The 16,415-nt window shown below is 44.4% G+C and overlaps 1 protein-coding gene across 1 annotated transcript in view; it reads left to right on the top strand.

Annotated features, from left to right (window-relative positions):
• The window catches only part of bmb (brambleberry), a gene marked incomplete at both ends in the record, with an annotated part of 48,396 nt that overhangs the window by 11,558 nt on the left and 20,423 nt on the right, over positions 1-16,415 (top strand). Inside the window, 4 exons of the mRNA XM_084311239.1 lie at positions 318-540; positions 6,375-6,491; positions 6,619-6,798; positions 12,628-12,834. Of these exons, the coding sequence (XP_084167365.1) occupies positions 318-540; positions 6,375-6,491; positions 6,619-6,798; positions 12,628-12,834 (727 nt within the window). The remainder of the gene's footprint in view (positions 1-317; positions 541-6,374; positions 6,492-6,618; positions 6,799-12,627; positions 12,835-16,415) is intronic.

Raw genomic sequence — 16,415 nt, 5'->3', positions numbered from 1 at the left:
GGTACCTTTCCCTGTTTAGTATATATACTAGACAAGAGGGATGGTTTCCACAAATACTGTCATCTCTTGGGTCTTTGGAAAGACCAGATGAGGTCAGGAGTTTTACTTACTGAGGATGGCCAGATAATGTTATTTAAACATGTAAAGTTTAGACTTTATTTTTTTTACAACTGTGAAAAAAATAAATATATTAGAGGTAGTTGATTACCGGAAATGGGTACCGATACCGAATTACAGGAACTGGTAATGGTACCGGTTCAAATGTGAACGGTACCCAACCCTACCAATTGCTGTGTGTCTGTGTTGTCCTTGAACAGGAGGGCCAGGTGGAGCTGAGGGACTTGACTTCAGCATCACTGGACAAGGTGCTGCAGGGCCACAGTGCCCTGCAGGCCCAGCAGGGGGCACTGTGGGAGGGCCAGGAGCAGCTGGAGAGCTCCCTGCATTCAAACCTGGAGAAGCTGGGGCAGGAGAAAGCCCTCATCGCCTCCGGACAGGAGCTGGTGGCTCAGCTCATTCAGGGCATCACACACAGGATGGGTGAGAATACGGGCTACACGGCATCTGTACCAGGGGCGTCATTTTGGTATGGCAAGGTATGGCACTCGCCATACCTTGGCGGCGGTCTGTGAAAAAATTATCTAATTTGCGTGACGCAGTGTATTCATCCGCAATGTTGATCTCTGTCATGTTAGTACACCCTACCACCACCCAGCCTGTAGATGGCACTGCCGCGCTGTAGTTGAATTCCAGGTAGAGGTGGATGCTCTTTATTTAATAATCGTTTTTTAAAACCTTGTCAGAATTTCAGATGGGGTTAAATTAAACTAACTGTATAAACGCCATAATACTGTTGATTCAAATTAATTAAGTCCATGTTATGTTGTGTCAATACGAACACGTTCTATATGTTATTTTAGTGAAGCATGTTTTGATATTGTCAATCATCTCACTTTTACTAGGTGACTAACTCAAATGAAAATATGCTGCCAGAAAGAAAAGAAATAAGGGAAATGGACATACGGACGTTTTTTAGTCAAAGGGCAGCAGAGACTGAGACAAGTGATATAGGGACACATCCTCAGGTAAGGTCTTAATGGCTTAGTTATTATAACAGTGCAGTTCAGCATTCAGTAACTCATACATTTTGTGAGTGTTTTTGATACAACATCTGTTGAACACACACCTCAAAACCATACCTAAGGAAAATTGGCTCAATTGCAAGAAAAATAATAGACTTATGATATTACATTCTGCTCAGCATAATATGTATGCAAAATATTGTGGTTCCCTGCTTTAGTCTGTTGCCACACATTTCTATACTAAATGCTTTTGTAGTCCTGTGTAGCTCAATGGATGGAGCATAACTTGTAAAAAAGGCATCCACCAAATTGCATATTATAGAGTAGCTAAATCTGTAATGTTTTGTTTTGTTTCTAAGGAAATTGAAGTTTAACCAGGTCCACCTGCTAGGAGAGATGTAGACAGCAACAGTGACCGTACCAGTGACTATGAGATTGGCAGTGCAGTACAATGCAGCAGCGAAGACATTGGTCAATCAAAAACCAACTCTCCAGTGCAACCTATTTTATGTCAGTTCACCACAAGGAATGGATTGCAGATTGCAGCGCCGTTTTTTGCTAGAAGTTCACAGAAAGGTAGAGAAGCTAACTGTTCTAATTTATGGCAATGACGTTAAAGTTTGTTCTCGATGAGAGATATGATCCCGATGTCAGTTCACCACAAGTTCAATACCCAGCTATACAAAGCATACGAATGGATTGAATACTCGGTGCAAAAGGACAGTGTATTTTGTTTTGCATGCAGGCACTTTGGTGGGGTGTCAACATCTCAAGGGGACAGGCTTGGACACGGAGTCTTTATGGATAAGGGGTTTTCCTGCTGGAAAAATATGCAGAGCCAACTGAGGGAGCACAGCGAAAGCAAGCGGCACGTCAGTGCAGTTGTGGGATGGGCCGATTTCAAAGCAGTAAGTGCAGGTCGAAAAGAGTTATATTCTAACAGGTCAGTGGAGATTCGGCAGAACAGAAGACACCTAAAAGCAGTGCTTAATGTAACATCCCTGCTGGGTCGACAGGGCCTTCCCTTCCGTGGGCACAGTGAAGATGACAAGGGAGACAACCTTGAGGCTATTGATCTATTAGCAGCAGCGAGTGGCAAGGAGGGTGGGGAGGCACTGAGGCAGGACAGACGGTATGCACAGTACTCGTCCCCAAAAGCACAAAATGAGATGATCAAAGTTTTTGGAGAAAAGATCAAAAAGATAATTGTTGAAGAAGTAAGAGGTAGGCTATTTTTCCATTTTAGTTGATGAGACTAAAGATTTATCTAAAAAGGAGCAGCTAGAAATATTGGTCCGTTACACACTTCATGGCCACATAAAATAAAGGGCTATTGGCACCTACCATATGAAGGACCTTTGTGCGGAATCTCTGGCCACAGCCATATGTGCTGAACTATCCAGTCAAGGCATTGATATGCAGCTGTGTGTGGGACAATGTTACGATGGAGCCAGTGTGATGAGAGGCATGGTTAGAGGAGTGCAGACCAGGATCTGAGAAAGTGCTGCATGCTGTGTACATTCATTGTCATGCCCACAGACTGAACCTGGTACTAGTGAATACTATTAGCGACATGCCTCGGATGTCTTGAGTTTTTTAATATTGTACAAACACTGTACAATTTCATTGCACACCCTTTTTGTTGAAGCGCAAACCCATCTTGCCCAAAGAGACGTGCTAAGACTAGAGCGCACCTGTACTACCCGGTGGCTCTACTGGTACAGATCTCTCAAAAAGATCAAGCTGCGGTATGAAGCTATACTAGCAGTGCTGGATGCAACAATGGAGGCTCATGCAGAAGGCTCACTAGAAGCAGCTGGGCTGAAGTTGAAAGTGGAATCATTCCCTTTTGTCCTCCATCTGCATGCCCTCGAGAGTCCTATCTGTGACGTATGGGTTGTCTGAGCAGCTTCAGACTCGAGGTCTGGTCATCTCCAGAGCTGCAACTCTAAAGTGTACAAAAGCCCGACTCGAGAAGACGAGGTCAGAGTGTGAGTGGCAGGCCACACTGCATAATGCCAAGGCATTTGCCTCAAAAGTAGGCCTACAGACTGACGCCCCCATTCCCCGACCACGGAGAGTCAGTAAAGCACTGGCAGGTTTCCTCCTTGAGTCCACCAATGGCCAGAGACCGCTAGAAGAGGGTGACAAGGATAGGAGGATGTTCTTTGAGATCCTTGATCGCTTCATCATGGAATTCACACAGTGCTTTTCTGAAAATGAGACTCATCAGCACCATCCAAGCATTTGATCATAACTCTCCCATGTTCATGGATGCATCTACTATGGCAGAGTTTGCCAACCTGTATGAGAGCCATATTGACACCACACTGCTCCAGGCCCAGTGCCACTCCGCGAAAGCCTTCCTAACCATGGAGAAAGAGGATGATGGCGATGGCATCCTTGCCTCTCTCTCGAAGCTTAACACCCTGCCTGTGGCCTTCTCAGAAGTGATGAAGCTTTTCAAGATTGTGGCCACCTTACCCGTTTCTACTGCCTCTAATGAACGCTTCTTCTCTGTGCTCAAACGAGTGAAGACCTACCTGAGGACCACCATGGGCGATGAGAGGCTGACCCACCTCATGCTCATGGCAGTAGAGCAGAAGTTAGTTAAAGGTGCCATGCATTATAAATGTCATTTTTCAGTCTCTAGCATTGTATTATAGTAATAGGAGTTCGTATCAATGTGTTTTTGGGCCTAAATACTATATTGGCGAATTCCTCAGTTACAGCCCATCCCCTATTTGCCTCTAGTAAATCAGGTCATGTTGATTTGACGACCTGGTGCACGTCACAGGGCGCTGTGGATAGATGCCCGCCCCCATTCTACCTAGACTAGACAGCGAGTGAAGCTGCGGGGCGAGAGGAAGAGAGAGCCGAGAGGGAGCCGAGAGAAAGGGAGAGAGAGGGGGCACTTGGGGGGGGGGGGGGGGGGGGGGGTCCGCGCGACACACACACCTCCGAACGGGAGAGTGATAGAAAGAAAAAAAAGAAGAGAGAGGGAGGGGGGGGGGGGACCTGCCACACGGAGGTCCGCGCGAAACACACGCACCTCCAAACGGGAGAGTGATAGAAAGAAAAAAAAGAAGAGAGAGGGAGGGAGGGAGAGAGAGGGGGCACTTGGGGGGGGGGGGGGGGGGGGGGGGAACCTGCTGCACGGAGGTCCGCGCGAAACACACACACCTCCGAACGGGAGAGTGATAGAAAGAAAAAAAGGAAGAGAGAGGGAGGGGCTTCTCTCTCTCTCTCTCTCTCTCTCTCTCTCTCATGGTATAAATGATTATTTGTGTAAATATATGGTTATACGCCGACCATTAAGAAAATACATGTTAGTTTAGGAATAAGGGGCAGGTAACTATATAACTATAAGATTTATTCTTCTTCCTGCTCCTTTTGTCCATGGAATGACTATTTATGATTTTTTAATGAAGAAACTATGATTGTATTATTCCATGTGGCAAATAAAAACTCTGAACTGAACTGAACTCTCTCTCTCTCTTCCCCCCCCTCCCTCCCTCCCTCTACCAGTGCAGCCTGTGGTCTGACTGTCACTCAAAGTGCTTATGGGCGGGGCCATAACAGCCTGATTTCTCGAGGCTGAAAAATGATGGTCTCGAGTACTTGATTAGAAATATAAAACAATGAATTTTTTGGAAAAAAAAAATTACAAATGTCTTCAATAGACTAACAGGAATTGTGTAAAGTTGCCCAAATAGTGCTAGGAATAGCAGTGCATAACCCCTTTAAATCTCTGAACATGGATGATTTGGTGGACGACTTTGCCAAGATGAAACCCCGTCGTTATCCTCTTATGGATTGATGCACCTATCTGTTATAAGGTAAGATATGCTTTTTATATATACTATTATTATACTAATATTATTATCCATATTGCTATTAGTTTTCACAAAGGCAAACTCACAACAGTATTTTTTACACTGCTGTTTCTGAGAAACTATTTAAACTAAAACTAAAATCTTTGTTTAATTGTTTTTACAGGCTTCAATAGCATCAACCCACATGGCACCTGCTCCGGAATCTCCACTAAACTCTATCTCCATTTTCTGGTGACCAGGAAGCTGTGATCCTTACCCTGATGAGGTCATGTAGCACTTATCACTACATTTCACGAAAGAAAAATAGAATAGAATAGAATAGATCTCTGTCATTGTTACAGTTGTTACAACGAAATTTAAAATGCAGCCCTAGGTGCTAGTAAAAATATAAAAACAAGAGTCCTAAACACAGTATTAAATATAAAAACAGGAGTAAAGCATAAATAACATTAACATAAACAGGGGGGTGTAAAAGATAATTGCACTATCCCTTAATGTGGTGTGTGTGTGGGGGGGGGGGGGGGGGGGGTGCAAGGGAGACTTGTTTTAAATTTTAACTGAGTTTAGTGCACATATGGCCCTAGGATAAAAACTAAACTTCAGTCTGTTAGGGTGGGCATGATGACGTCTTTCAGTATTTTTACTGCTTTTTTAAGGCACCAGGAGTTGTATAGCTATACTGTATGTGTAACACTATATTTATCATTATGATCCACTCTAATAAAAAAAAATTGGTTTACTACTTGCATACTGTGTTTGTCTCCTTTGTTCATTAATGTTACCTAAATGTCATATAAGTGAATTGTATAGAAACTACTCATGCTGTTGTAGTGCTCATTCAAGACCAGTTTTATTCTTGTGACTATCTGGCTCTCTGGTTACAATATGTTAGAACTAGGGCCTGCCCTCGACTAAAGGTCTGTTAGAATTAGGGCTGATGTTAGAACTAGGGCTGTCCTTGACTAAAGGTCTATGTTAGAACTAGGGCTGCACTTGACTAAAAGTCTTTGTTGACTTCTAGTCAAGGACTTTGTCGACTAATCATGGCTTTAAATTTAGTGTTTACCGGTGATGCGATTATATTTCAGGATATAACTCATTCAGTATTGGGGGGGGGGCAGGGGTTTTTATTGGACGACTATGAAGAGGCAGCCTTAGTTGGAACACAGTACATACTGTCTGAGGAAACCGCCTTGATTAGAAAACATAATCGATCAATAAACAATCCATGAGCTCGCTTTTTGTATTGCTGTATGTGTGGTGTATTATGTCTGTCTGTTCTCTATCTGCTTGGTTGGACTGCATGTATTTTTCTGTTTTCGTATCGTTCCTGTCTTTTGTGTTTCTCTTTCTCTCCCGGCATGCGCCCCGGGCCGATGTAACTATTGGTTGAGGGGCGCAATATAAATAAATGTATCATCATATCATAGTACATGCTGTGTCTGTGTTCCTCCAGAGGACGTGAGTGAACAGCTGAAAGATCAGGGGTCGGAGGTACAGGAGGGACATCGGGCCATTATAGAAGATCTTGCAGCGGTCCGAGACAGAGCTCAGGACATATACCATAAAATAGGTAAATGGCAAAGTGAATCTAAACTCATAATTCCATCAACTTTCTAATCTCTTATTTGGGTGTGTGATCCATGTCCCCGTTCTGTCCTTTTTTTGACCCTGTGGTGTACTCCTGGCGCCCCCTACAGACCACAGCATGTCAGGCTTCCTCCGATACCAGGACGAGACGGCACGGTACTACACCGACCTCATGAGCAAACTGGAGCGCATGAACGGCACCCTGGGAGCCGTGCTGCACTACCTGGACAACATGCAGGGCCGCATCGAGGACAGACTTCAGGCCATCCAGGGATACCTCGGCTGGGCAGGTGAGACCCGGGGACATGACACATCCAGGGCTACCTCGGCTGGGCAGGTGAGACCCGGGGACGCGACACATCCAGGGATACCTCGGCTGGGCAGGTGAGACCCGGGGACACGACACATCCAGGGCTACCTCGGCTGGGCAGGTGAGACCCGGGGACACGACACATCCAGGGCTACCTCGGCTGGGCAGGTGACACCCGGGGACACGACACTTCTTAAAACATTTGTATTTAACCAGGAAAGTCACATTGAGATTAAAAATCTTTCAAGTGAGACCTAGGAAAGACTAGCTGCAGCAAAGCACATAAATACAACAAATTACACTAAACAACCAATATCGGAGCCAGAGGCAACCTAGCAGGGCAGGCAGCAACAATAGACTATTAGGGCAAAACAATCATTAGGGCTGTACCGAATGTCATTTTTTAACATTCAAAGCTTCTATTGAAGTATTCGAACGAAGCTTCGAATGTCTGTCATCATATTTTATGACTTAATCAATTTTTTTTTTTATATCAAACTAAATCCTCAATTTGAATAAAGTGATTAATCTGATTAAATGAGTCTCTTTTTTTTATTAAATCAACTTTCTTTAATGAATATAACTCATCAGTTTCGTCAACATAAATAATCCAATGAGGGCATGGTTGGTACAAAAGTGATGGTGACGTTAGAATGTCAAGACTTCCGGTTTGAGATGTTCGGGTAGACGGCCATTGTAAAGAGCTCCCGCTCAAGGAACAACGAAAAAGGAAGTTAAAATATCAAACAAAATAAAGTGACAATTCAATGATATAAGAGAAAAGGAAGGATGAGATACAAACACCGGAGGAAAGTTATCGACACAAGGAGGTGACTCAGGAAAATCAGGCTAGCATGGCGCAAGGCGACAGAGCAGAGGTGCCCACTTGGGTAGAGGAGCTACAAGCTAGCATACAGACTAGCATCCAAGCTAACACGCAGAACATCCAGAACAATATCGACAGACTCGGAAGAATTAAAGAAGGGTCAGGACGAGCTCAGAAGAAATAAATAAGAGACTTTTTTCTCTTTTTTTTTCTCATCCCAATTTCGTATTTTTCTTCCCTCCCCTGTCTCGAACGTTGCTCCCACTGGTCGGCTGCAATGTGGACGAAGCCTTGCATCACGTGTCTCCTCCGGTACACGAGGAGGCAGCCGTCGCATCTTTTCACCTGTACAGCGCGATCTCTCAGTGGCGAGGAGTAGCACGTGGGAGGCTCACGCTGCCCCCGATACTTTCCTGATTCTGCTGTACAGGCACACCAACCGACATGTAGGAGTCGCTGTCCACAACGTCCGATCCCCACCCACCGGCTTTCCCACCCCCCAATACTGCCAATTGTATTAGTATGAACGACCAGCCAAGCCGGAAGCAACGCCGAGCTGGGCTCGAACCCAGCATCTCCTGCATTAGTGGCGAGCGCCTTGCCCACTGCGCCACTTAGCCGCCCCCGTTTCGTACATGTTGACTGCAAGCAAGTCATTAAGTGACTGGTGTATTAGACACACAGCCATAATTTAAGATATAGTTTATGCGTTCGCAAATGTGCTCGTCCTCCCATTGATTAACGTGGTGGCATCCAAGCGTTAAATCGTCATATCCGGCTGGCAACCAATGTGTTAAAAGACTCATCAAGAATAATACCCAAGTACTTAAATGTATTCTATTAAAACGTACCGGTTGTACCAGTTGGTCTCCAGTGTTTTGGCTGCCCGCTCGTGGAAGAATGGAACAGAATTTGATCACTATTATAAACTGTTTTCAAATTACCCATGGCCTGCAAACTCATGTAAACTATTGTGAGATCCGACTTGTTTTTCATGTGTGTAAATATCTGTAGATGATGCCAGACATCTACTGACACTCTTCAGACAGCTTCCATGTAGTGTGGGTTACTCAAGAGGAGACCACCAGTGTGTGTCTTCACTCTGGCCCTGCGAGGGAGCCAAGGTCATCGGCCGAGGTGTTAATATCAACCGAGATAGCAGGCCGCTGGTAGGGGAAGATTTGTGTCAGAGGTCAACACCCTTGCGATGGTAACAGTTAAGAGAGAGAGAGAGCTGTGCTGTTGCTAGGGCTAATTATATATTATATATTTTTTTTAATTATGTTGTGGGACATGTACAGCACTTTGTTCAACTTTGTCAGTGCTGTAAAGTTTAAACCTTTTTAAATCATAGACAAACAACACTTTGCTTTCATGAAATATTGTAAGCTGTCATTTGAGGCTTTATAAAAGCAGCACAATGAACAAATCTGTCTGTGCCGAGTCCGACCTCATCTTAAATAACAAACGGCATTGCTTGTTGTAATTAACAAAGAGAGGCAGAGTTGATTTAGCTTTCTTTTTTTTTTTTTTTATTTTTTTTCATATTTTCATATTCAAATCCCATGCCCATCGAACAAAGCTTCAAAGTATTTAAGACAGCCCTAATAAACAACACAACGCAGACATCATGGGAGACTGATTACTGGCTGAGAACCCGATTATCCAACAGTGTATGCCTACTGGTCGCTGTCCGATTGTCACGTTAAGTTGTGAAGTAAGTTGTTGAAAACATAAACATTACGTTCGCTAGTACAGCACCACTAACGTTAGCTAAGCTTATTTTTGCTAGGGAAATGGTGATTGATGAGGGAGGCTTATCACAATTAATCCCTGAATGATGTAGTGTACCCATCACATTATTATTTATCAGTGTTTCCCCTACCATTGCCTTGAACGAGCCCCCCCCCCGCCAATGGAACCCCCGCCCCTCCTGAAAGCTTGCTTTAATCCCACTAACTAGCTAGCTAAATTATACATAAATCGGTTTTCATATAAATCTAAACCTTTTCGTCAGTTTTAGTCCACTACAGGCAATTCTATGTACCGCTTTTTTTCTTTAATAAAATTTTATTTTCATAACAAAGCTTTGAAGTATTTAAGACAGCCCTAGTAATTTGTTACGTGTTGCGTGTCGAGACACTGCCTGGCACAAGCTATAATTCTTATCCACCCAAGGGCCGTCTACTATTAACCAACCGAAAACATGTCAGCCATTGTAGCTTGCATGTCAAAAACACTAGGCTAGGTGCGGCCGGGTAGCACAGCGGACTAAGTGTCTGTCTACCACCGCAGAGACGGTGGGATCGAATCCAACTGCCAGCGGTGCCTCCGGCTTGGCCGGTCGTCCGTGCTGACACAATTGTCAGTGGGTGGGAAGCCGGTGAGGGTGGGTCCTGGTCGTTGTAAACAGCGACTCCTACAGTTCGGTCGGGTTCGCCTGCACAGCAAGGGAAGGATCTGGGAGAGGTAGTGTGACCTTCCACACATTACACTCTCCCAGTGAGAGTCCGCGCTGCCAGATGAAAAGAAGCAGTTGATTGGCTGCACATGTGTCGGAGGAAGCATGTGATACCCCCTACAGTCGGTCTGGGAGAGTGGAGGCTAAGTGCGTGACGACCAGGAAGGGGATTGGGAATTGGCATAACTACTAACATTGGGATGGGAGAAAAACAGATAAATAAATAATATAAATAAAACACTAGGCTAACAGGCGAGCTCAACAACCTAGCTCAAAATAACCCGCTAGCCTAAAATACGAACTTGGGCCGAACAAAGCCCAGCTAGCTTATTGCAATACAGTTTTCCAGCCACATGCACATGGTGCACCTAGCTCAACCGAACAGTTCGATGGTCACACATGGAGGAACTCGGCTGACCTAGTTGGCTTCAATATAGTGTTATCCTTCAACCATGACATTTTGTTGGCTTATAGCCAGTGTTAATTGTCAGCTTTTTAATTTTAGTTTTAGTCATGTGTCAAATGCTTCTTTCATCATACTGTTGGATTTCGACCATCAGCCAGTATCACCTCTTCATCTGTGTTCGTGTAGTTTCTGCGTTGTTTATCTCTCTCTCCGAAGTCGACCTTCTCATACTGGCTGTACATCGATGTCATCCCCTGTTTATTGCAATCCGTAATCATAACAATTCGACGCTGGCAACGTGATACCTTTCTTGGAAAAACGTTGTTTATTCCATAAACAAAGCCTCGTAATCCGATGTAACCCCGTTCTGTATTGTCATTGTTCAGTCTTAATTCTCTTCTCCATCGTCTCTTCCAATGGTTCAGGCCTCGTTGTTAGCCAAACCACCATTTCCTGTTAGCCGAAGCTAGTGATGATGTGTCACTCCCCTCCCCCACCCAGCGAGGGTGGAGAGGGATGAAAGTCTCTGATCAACGCGTCCGCTCTTCTGTGTGGTTCGTATCTCAGTCTAACTTTACCCGGAAGAAACTCATCATACCTTCCTTCCCCCTAACAACAGGCCCGCCCCCTCTCCTCGTTACTATGTGACGCGCTGTCTTTGACAACAGCTATTTGACCCAGATCACTATAGCAACGGCAATGTTGATATTATCCCCCCTCTGTGGTTACACTGCTATGTGACGCTGTAGACGATGACCTTGGCTGGTTATCTTCAGGCTTGAGAGCTCAGCTGATAACAGGCCCTCATCTGCAGTCCGACTGAAGACGCACTCTCTGACTGCCAGCTACTTTTAAGATCTATAGATCCGTCTGAGTAAATGCTGTCACCCACCGATATATACACATTGAAAAACATAGACATCCTTCAATGTTTAGTCAGTTTTAGTCAACTACAGGTCTGAGAATTTTAGTCTTAGTCAGTTTTAGTCTCTTTTGTTTTAGTCTAGATTTAGTCGGGGGGGGGGGGGGGGGGGGAAGCTTTGACTACCATAAGTCATAATTTTCGTTGACAAAATTAACACCGCTCACCAGTAGCGCATGCAGGTCGAACAGCATACGAAAAACTTCACAAGACTTCAAATAGAACAAAAATTCTGTTAAATTTACAAACAAACACTGGAAACGGACAAAAGGTATGTTGCCATAGACGCCAGACATGCAGCCATCTTGGAAAGCACACCCAGGGCTACCTCGGCTGGGCAGGTGAGACCATAGATATCTATAGAACACTAGATAGCTTAAGGCGGAGTCACCAGCGTCACTGAACCGCCGCCATCTTGCGCAGGTCAGCCTTGAGTGATAGTGAGCTGCACAGACAAAAATACTCATAACTCGCTGAAATATTGACTGATTTACAAACGGGTTGGTTTGCTATAAACATCAAAGATGTAGTTATGATACTGCATACTTATAATTTTTTTTTTTTTTTTTTAAGATTCTTTTTTTAAAAAACCGTTTGAATCATAGCCACGTTAATAATGCTTGTAATAAACCAAACCGTTTGTAAATCCGTCAATATTTCAGCGAGTTATGAGTATTTTTGTCTGTGCAGCTCACTCACACTCACTCAAGGCTGACCTGCGCAAGATGGCGGCGGTTCAGTGACGTCGCTCTCCATTGGCCGGCAGCGCGGGCAAGCTATCTAGTGTTCTATATATATCTATGGGTGAGACTCTGGAACACGGCGCGTATGCACTTCCTGGTTTACATTTTTCTGCATGTGCACTTCCTGGTTTACATCTTTCTGCATGTGCACTTCCTGGTTTACATCTTTCTGCATGTGCACTTCCTGGTTTACATCTTTCTGCATGTGCACTTCCTTAATTGACCTTTCGCAAAGCAGTAACCTAGGGGGGCGTGGCTTTGAGAAAGGTCAATTACGTCCCTTTCTGCATGTGCACTTCCTTGTCCAGGAACCGGCTGCTTTCTGTAGTGCCTCTCTGGTCCAATGCGCTAATGAAGCCAAGTGTTAATGTTTAAGCTAGACCTTTCCTTTTTTCTATAAAAAAAATTATATAAATGCTGTATTTCACCCCAAAACTCTGTGATAAAACAGGTCTGAGCCTGGCAGCCATGTGGACATGCGTCCTTCATACGGGCTACTTCCTGATGTGTGCCGTGCTGTTGACGTTCCTGCGCTGTAAGATCTTCACCCGGGCGACGCTGCTACTCACTGTGCCCCTGAACGCAGTGGCCGAGGTCAACCAGCAGCCTGCGCTGGATCTGCTGGGCCTCACCTTGATGCTGCTCATGCTCTCTATGGGTACGGGCACTAGGGACAGAACTGGCTCTCTTATGGGTATGGGCACTAGGGACAGGACTGGCTCTATGGGTACGGCACTAGGGACACGACTGGCTCTATGGGCACTAGGGACACGCCTGGCTCTCTATGGGCACTAGGGACAGGACTGGCTCTCTATGGGCACTAGGGACAGGACTGGCTCTCTATGGGTACGGGCACTAGGGACAGGACTGGCTCTATGGGTACGGCACTAGGGACACGACTGGCTCTATGGTCACTAGGGACACGCCTGGCTCTCTATGGGCACTAGGGACAGGACTGGCTCTCTATGGGCACTAGGGACAGGACTGGCTCTCTATGGGTACGGGCACTAGCGACAGGACTGGCTCTCTATGGGTACGGGCACTAGGGACAGGACTGGCTCTATGGGTACGAGCACTAGGGACACGACTGGGTGTCGCCACCGATGACCCCGTTCTAATTCCATCTCTTCACAAGGTCCCGATTTGATATAGATTAAATTAGGCTTAACGGTGCTTGTTTCAGGGGAGCAACACCTGCCAATGTTATCCAGTAGGGATGGGTATGAGTAACGTTTTCCCAGATCAAGTACTCTTGTGAATTACTGAAGTAAATGTTTAGGGAAATCATCAGAACAAATCTTAAAATGCACATCAGTTGCGATAACTAAATATTGCACGGAATCGCACGCACGACGTGCGCATTTTTTTAAATGATTTCTCACGCTTGCTGGTTTCAGAGTGAGATTTCTTTTGCATTGGTATAAACAGGCACTTTTGGTGGACATATTTGGTGATTTAATAAATCAAGCACCTTCAAACTACTCACGTTCAGTTGAAATGCGGAGTAATTGACTGATGGATTACTCACTAATTTGGTGAACTGAGTTTCCAAGTAGTTCAGCAAAAATTAGGCAAACTAGTGACATCTGCAGGAGGCAGGCGAAAGGGTTTTGATTGAGTCGAGATTTTCTTTCACCCAACATTTTTCCTAGCTCTTAACACTTTGAGTGCCAGCGACGACATACATTGGAGGTGGGTGGGTTGGGTTGGGGACGGGGGGGGACGGGGGGGGGGGGCAATGTAGACTGTACACTGTACATTGGAATATTGACAAAGCCATACTTGGTAATTTATTGTACATTGGAGGGGGTTGGGTTAGGACATTTGCAGGGGCCAGTTTCGAATTGCAGTCTCCCGTAGGTGTTCTTTGAGTGTTTTTGAAAGTGGGTAGTGATTCACATTCCTTTACAGCTTTGGGTAGGGTGTTCCACATTGATGTGGCATAATTGCGAAACGTGTTTAGTCCCTTGTTTGAGCCGAATCTGGGTTTAACATGATTTGTGGAGCTCCCTCTGGTGTTGTGATCGTGGTATTCACTGACCTTTGGGAAGTATTTTGACATGTACATGGGTACCTTAGTCATGTAGTGTATCTTGTAGACCAGGCCCATTGCAAGTTGCTGTACTCTGTTGTCTACTCTAAGCCATCCTAGGTTGTCAAAGTGGGCAGGGGTGAGGTGGGTTCTAGGAGTCGGGTCAAGCAGTAGTCTGACCAGTTTGTTTTGAGATGTTTGTAATTTGGTTTTTAGTGCCTTTGAGGTGCTTTGGTACCATGAGGTGCAAGCATAGTCGTAGTACCCTTGAATGAGTGCTCCTGCCAGAGTCTTCAGGGTATTCTTGTTTACCAGAGAGGAGATCCGGTACAAGAATCGAGTTTGTTGGTTGACTTTTTTTTATTACATTGGATGCCATTTTGTCACAGGAAAGATTAGCGTCTAGGATGGAACCCAGGTAGGTAATTTCATCTTTCCTTGTGACAATATTGTCACCCACTGTAACTGAGAAGCCGTCGGTCTTGCTGAGTTTGTTATTTGAACCGAAGAGAATGGACTCTGTTTTTCCCATGTGTAATGATAATTTGTTATCGGCGAGCCATATGCAGATTTTGCCTAGTTCCGAGCTGAGGGTTTTTTCAACCTGTAACTTGTTCTTGTCAGAGACCAGCAGGGCTGAGTCGTCCGCAAACGGGAACAAGTTGCAGTCACAAGCTGACGACATGTCATTTGCATAAATTAGGAACAGTAGCGGTCCTAGTATGCTTCCTTGTGGAACACCACAGCTCACTGGGAGGGGGGGGATAGGGTATCGTTTACCTCCACCATCTGCGTGTGTGTGCTGATCAGGAAATGAGAGAATCGATTTTTCAGCTCGCTTATATAGCGTGCATAAGTACACATAATATACTATCGATAATCTAGCGTTTATTTGAAAACTATTCATAAATAGGCAGACAAATTACAATGTTTTGTGTATTCCAGTAAAGGGTGTTTATCACAATCTTTATATTTTCCTGAAACTTTCAAGAAAACTAGGGTTTTTCAAAATGGTATAAAACGGAAATGAGAAAATAAAAATAAAAAATAAAATCCGTTTCGACAATTTACTGCAAACAAGTTATTGATAAGCGACGGCCAGATTAGACACTAGGGGTGGGACGGTTCACAAAATGGATGGTTCGGTTCGTATCACGGTTTTGGGGTCACTGTTTTCGGTTCGATATACGTACATTTTTATTAAAAAAAAATGTAACACTAAAAAATCTAAACATGCTTCTCATTTATAAAAAAAATTAAAAAGGGTTTACAGTGTTTATGTTTGGCTGAACTGACTGAAAAATATAGGCTACATTTGTCAAAGTATTAACTTAGTGCAAACAAACAATATGCTCAGCCAGCACTAGACTTTCCTTTCTTTAATATAAACACAAAAAAACAATGTCAACCATGTTTAAATTCCCTGATTGTCAGTTCTTAATGGAAAGATTAGTTTTCTGCTTGAAATTAAAGTACAGTATTTGAAATGCAATGAAAGGAATATGGCTGAATTTCTTATCAAAGGGAAAAGTGTCACTAGGCCATCAATATAAATGGCAGCATACATCAAACTAACACACACACACTGTACTGTTTTTAAAAACAACACTGCTCTGTTCATTCTATTTTTAAAATACGTACATTATCTGTCTACATTTATTTAGACTAACATTATTTAAATATTGAGTGCAACTGTGGTGGATTACGTAATTCGGCGAGTTGGAACTATCTATGGGTTGGCGGGTCCCCACGGACATTTTAGCGTGTGGGACCTTCAGCTCCGGTAACGTTAGGAGGAGTTCATAACATCAACAAGCAGCACGAAAGCGGCAAATAGTTCCGGTTGGAGTTAGCAAAACAGTTCTATGTTAGCCTTCTTGGATGTTGAATAAACGCCTATCATTGTCTTTAAACACCCCGCCTCTCAGACTCCCATTTCCTCCTCTGCTAGCTAGTAGCTACGATAACATTTCATTGACTGTATTAGCTAGCGGGCTACCATAGTTCAACATGCGTTGTGTTGTACAAACTGCTAAGTGCTAACGCTATGGCAAGATGTGTGTAGGCCTATGTAATGTTAATGGCTACGTTTTTAAAGTCGTAATGAAGATTGATTTATATTGTGCTTGCCATTTTTACACAAACTGACTAGCACCTGGCTGCAGTGCTGCTGCTGCTGCTGCTGCCTGCAGCCAGTGCTCACCTCT

Source organism: Notolepis coatsorum (genome assembly GCF_963971535.1).
Source record: "Notolepis coatsorum genome assembly, chromosome: 3".
Classification (NCBI taxonomy): Eukaryota; Metazoa; Chordata; class Actinopteri; order Aulopiformes; family Paralepididae; genus Notolepis; species Notolepis coatsorum.
This window is presented reverse-complemented; position numbering and strand designations above follow the sequence as displayed.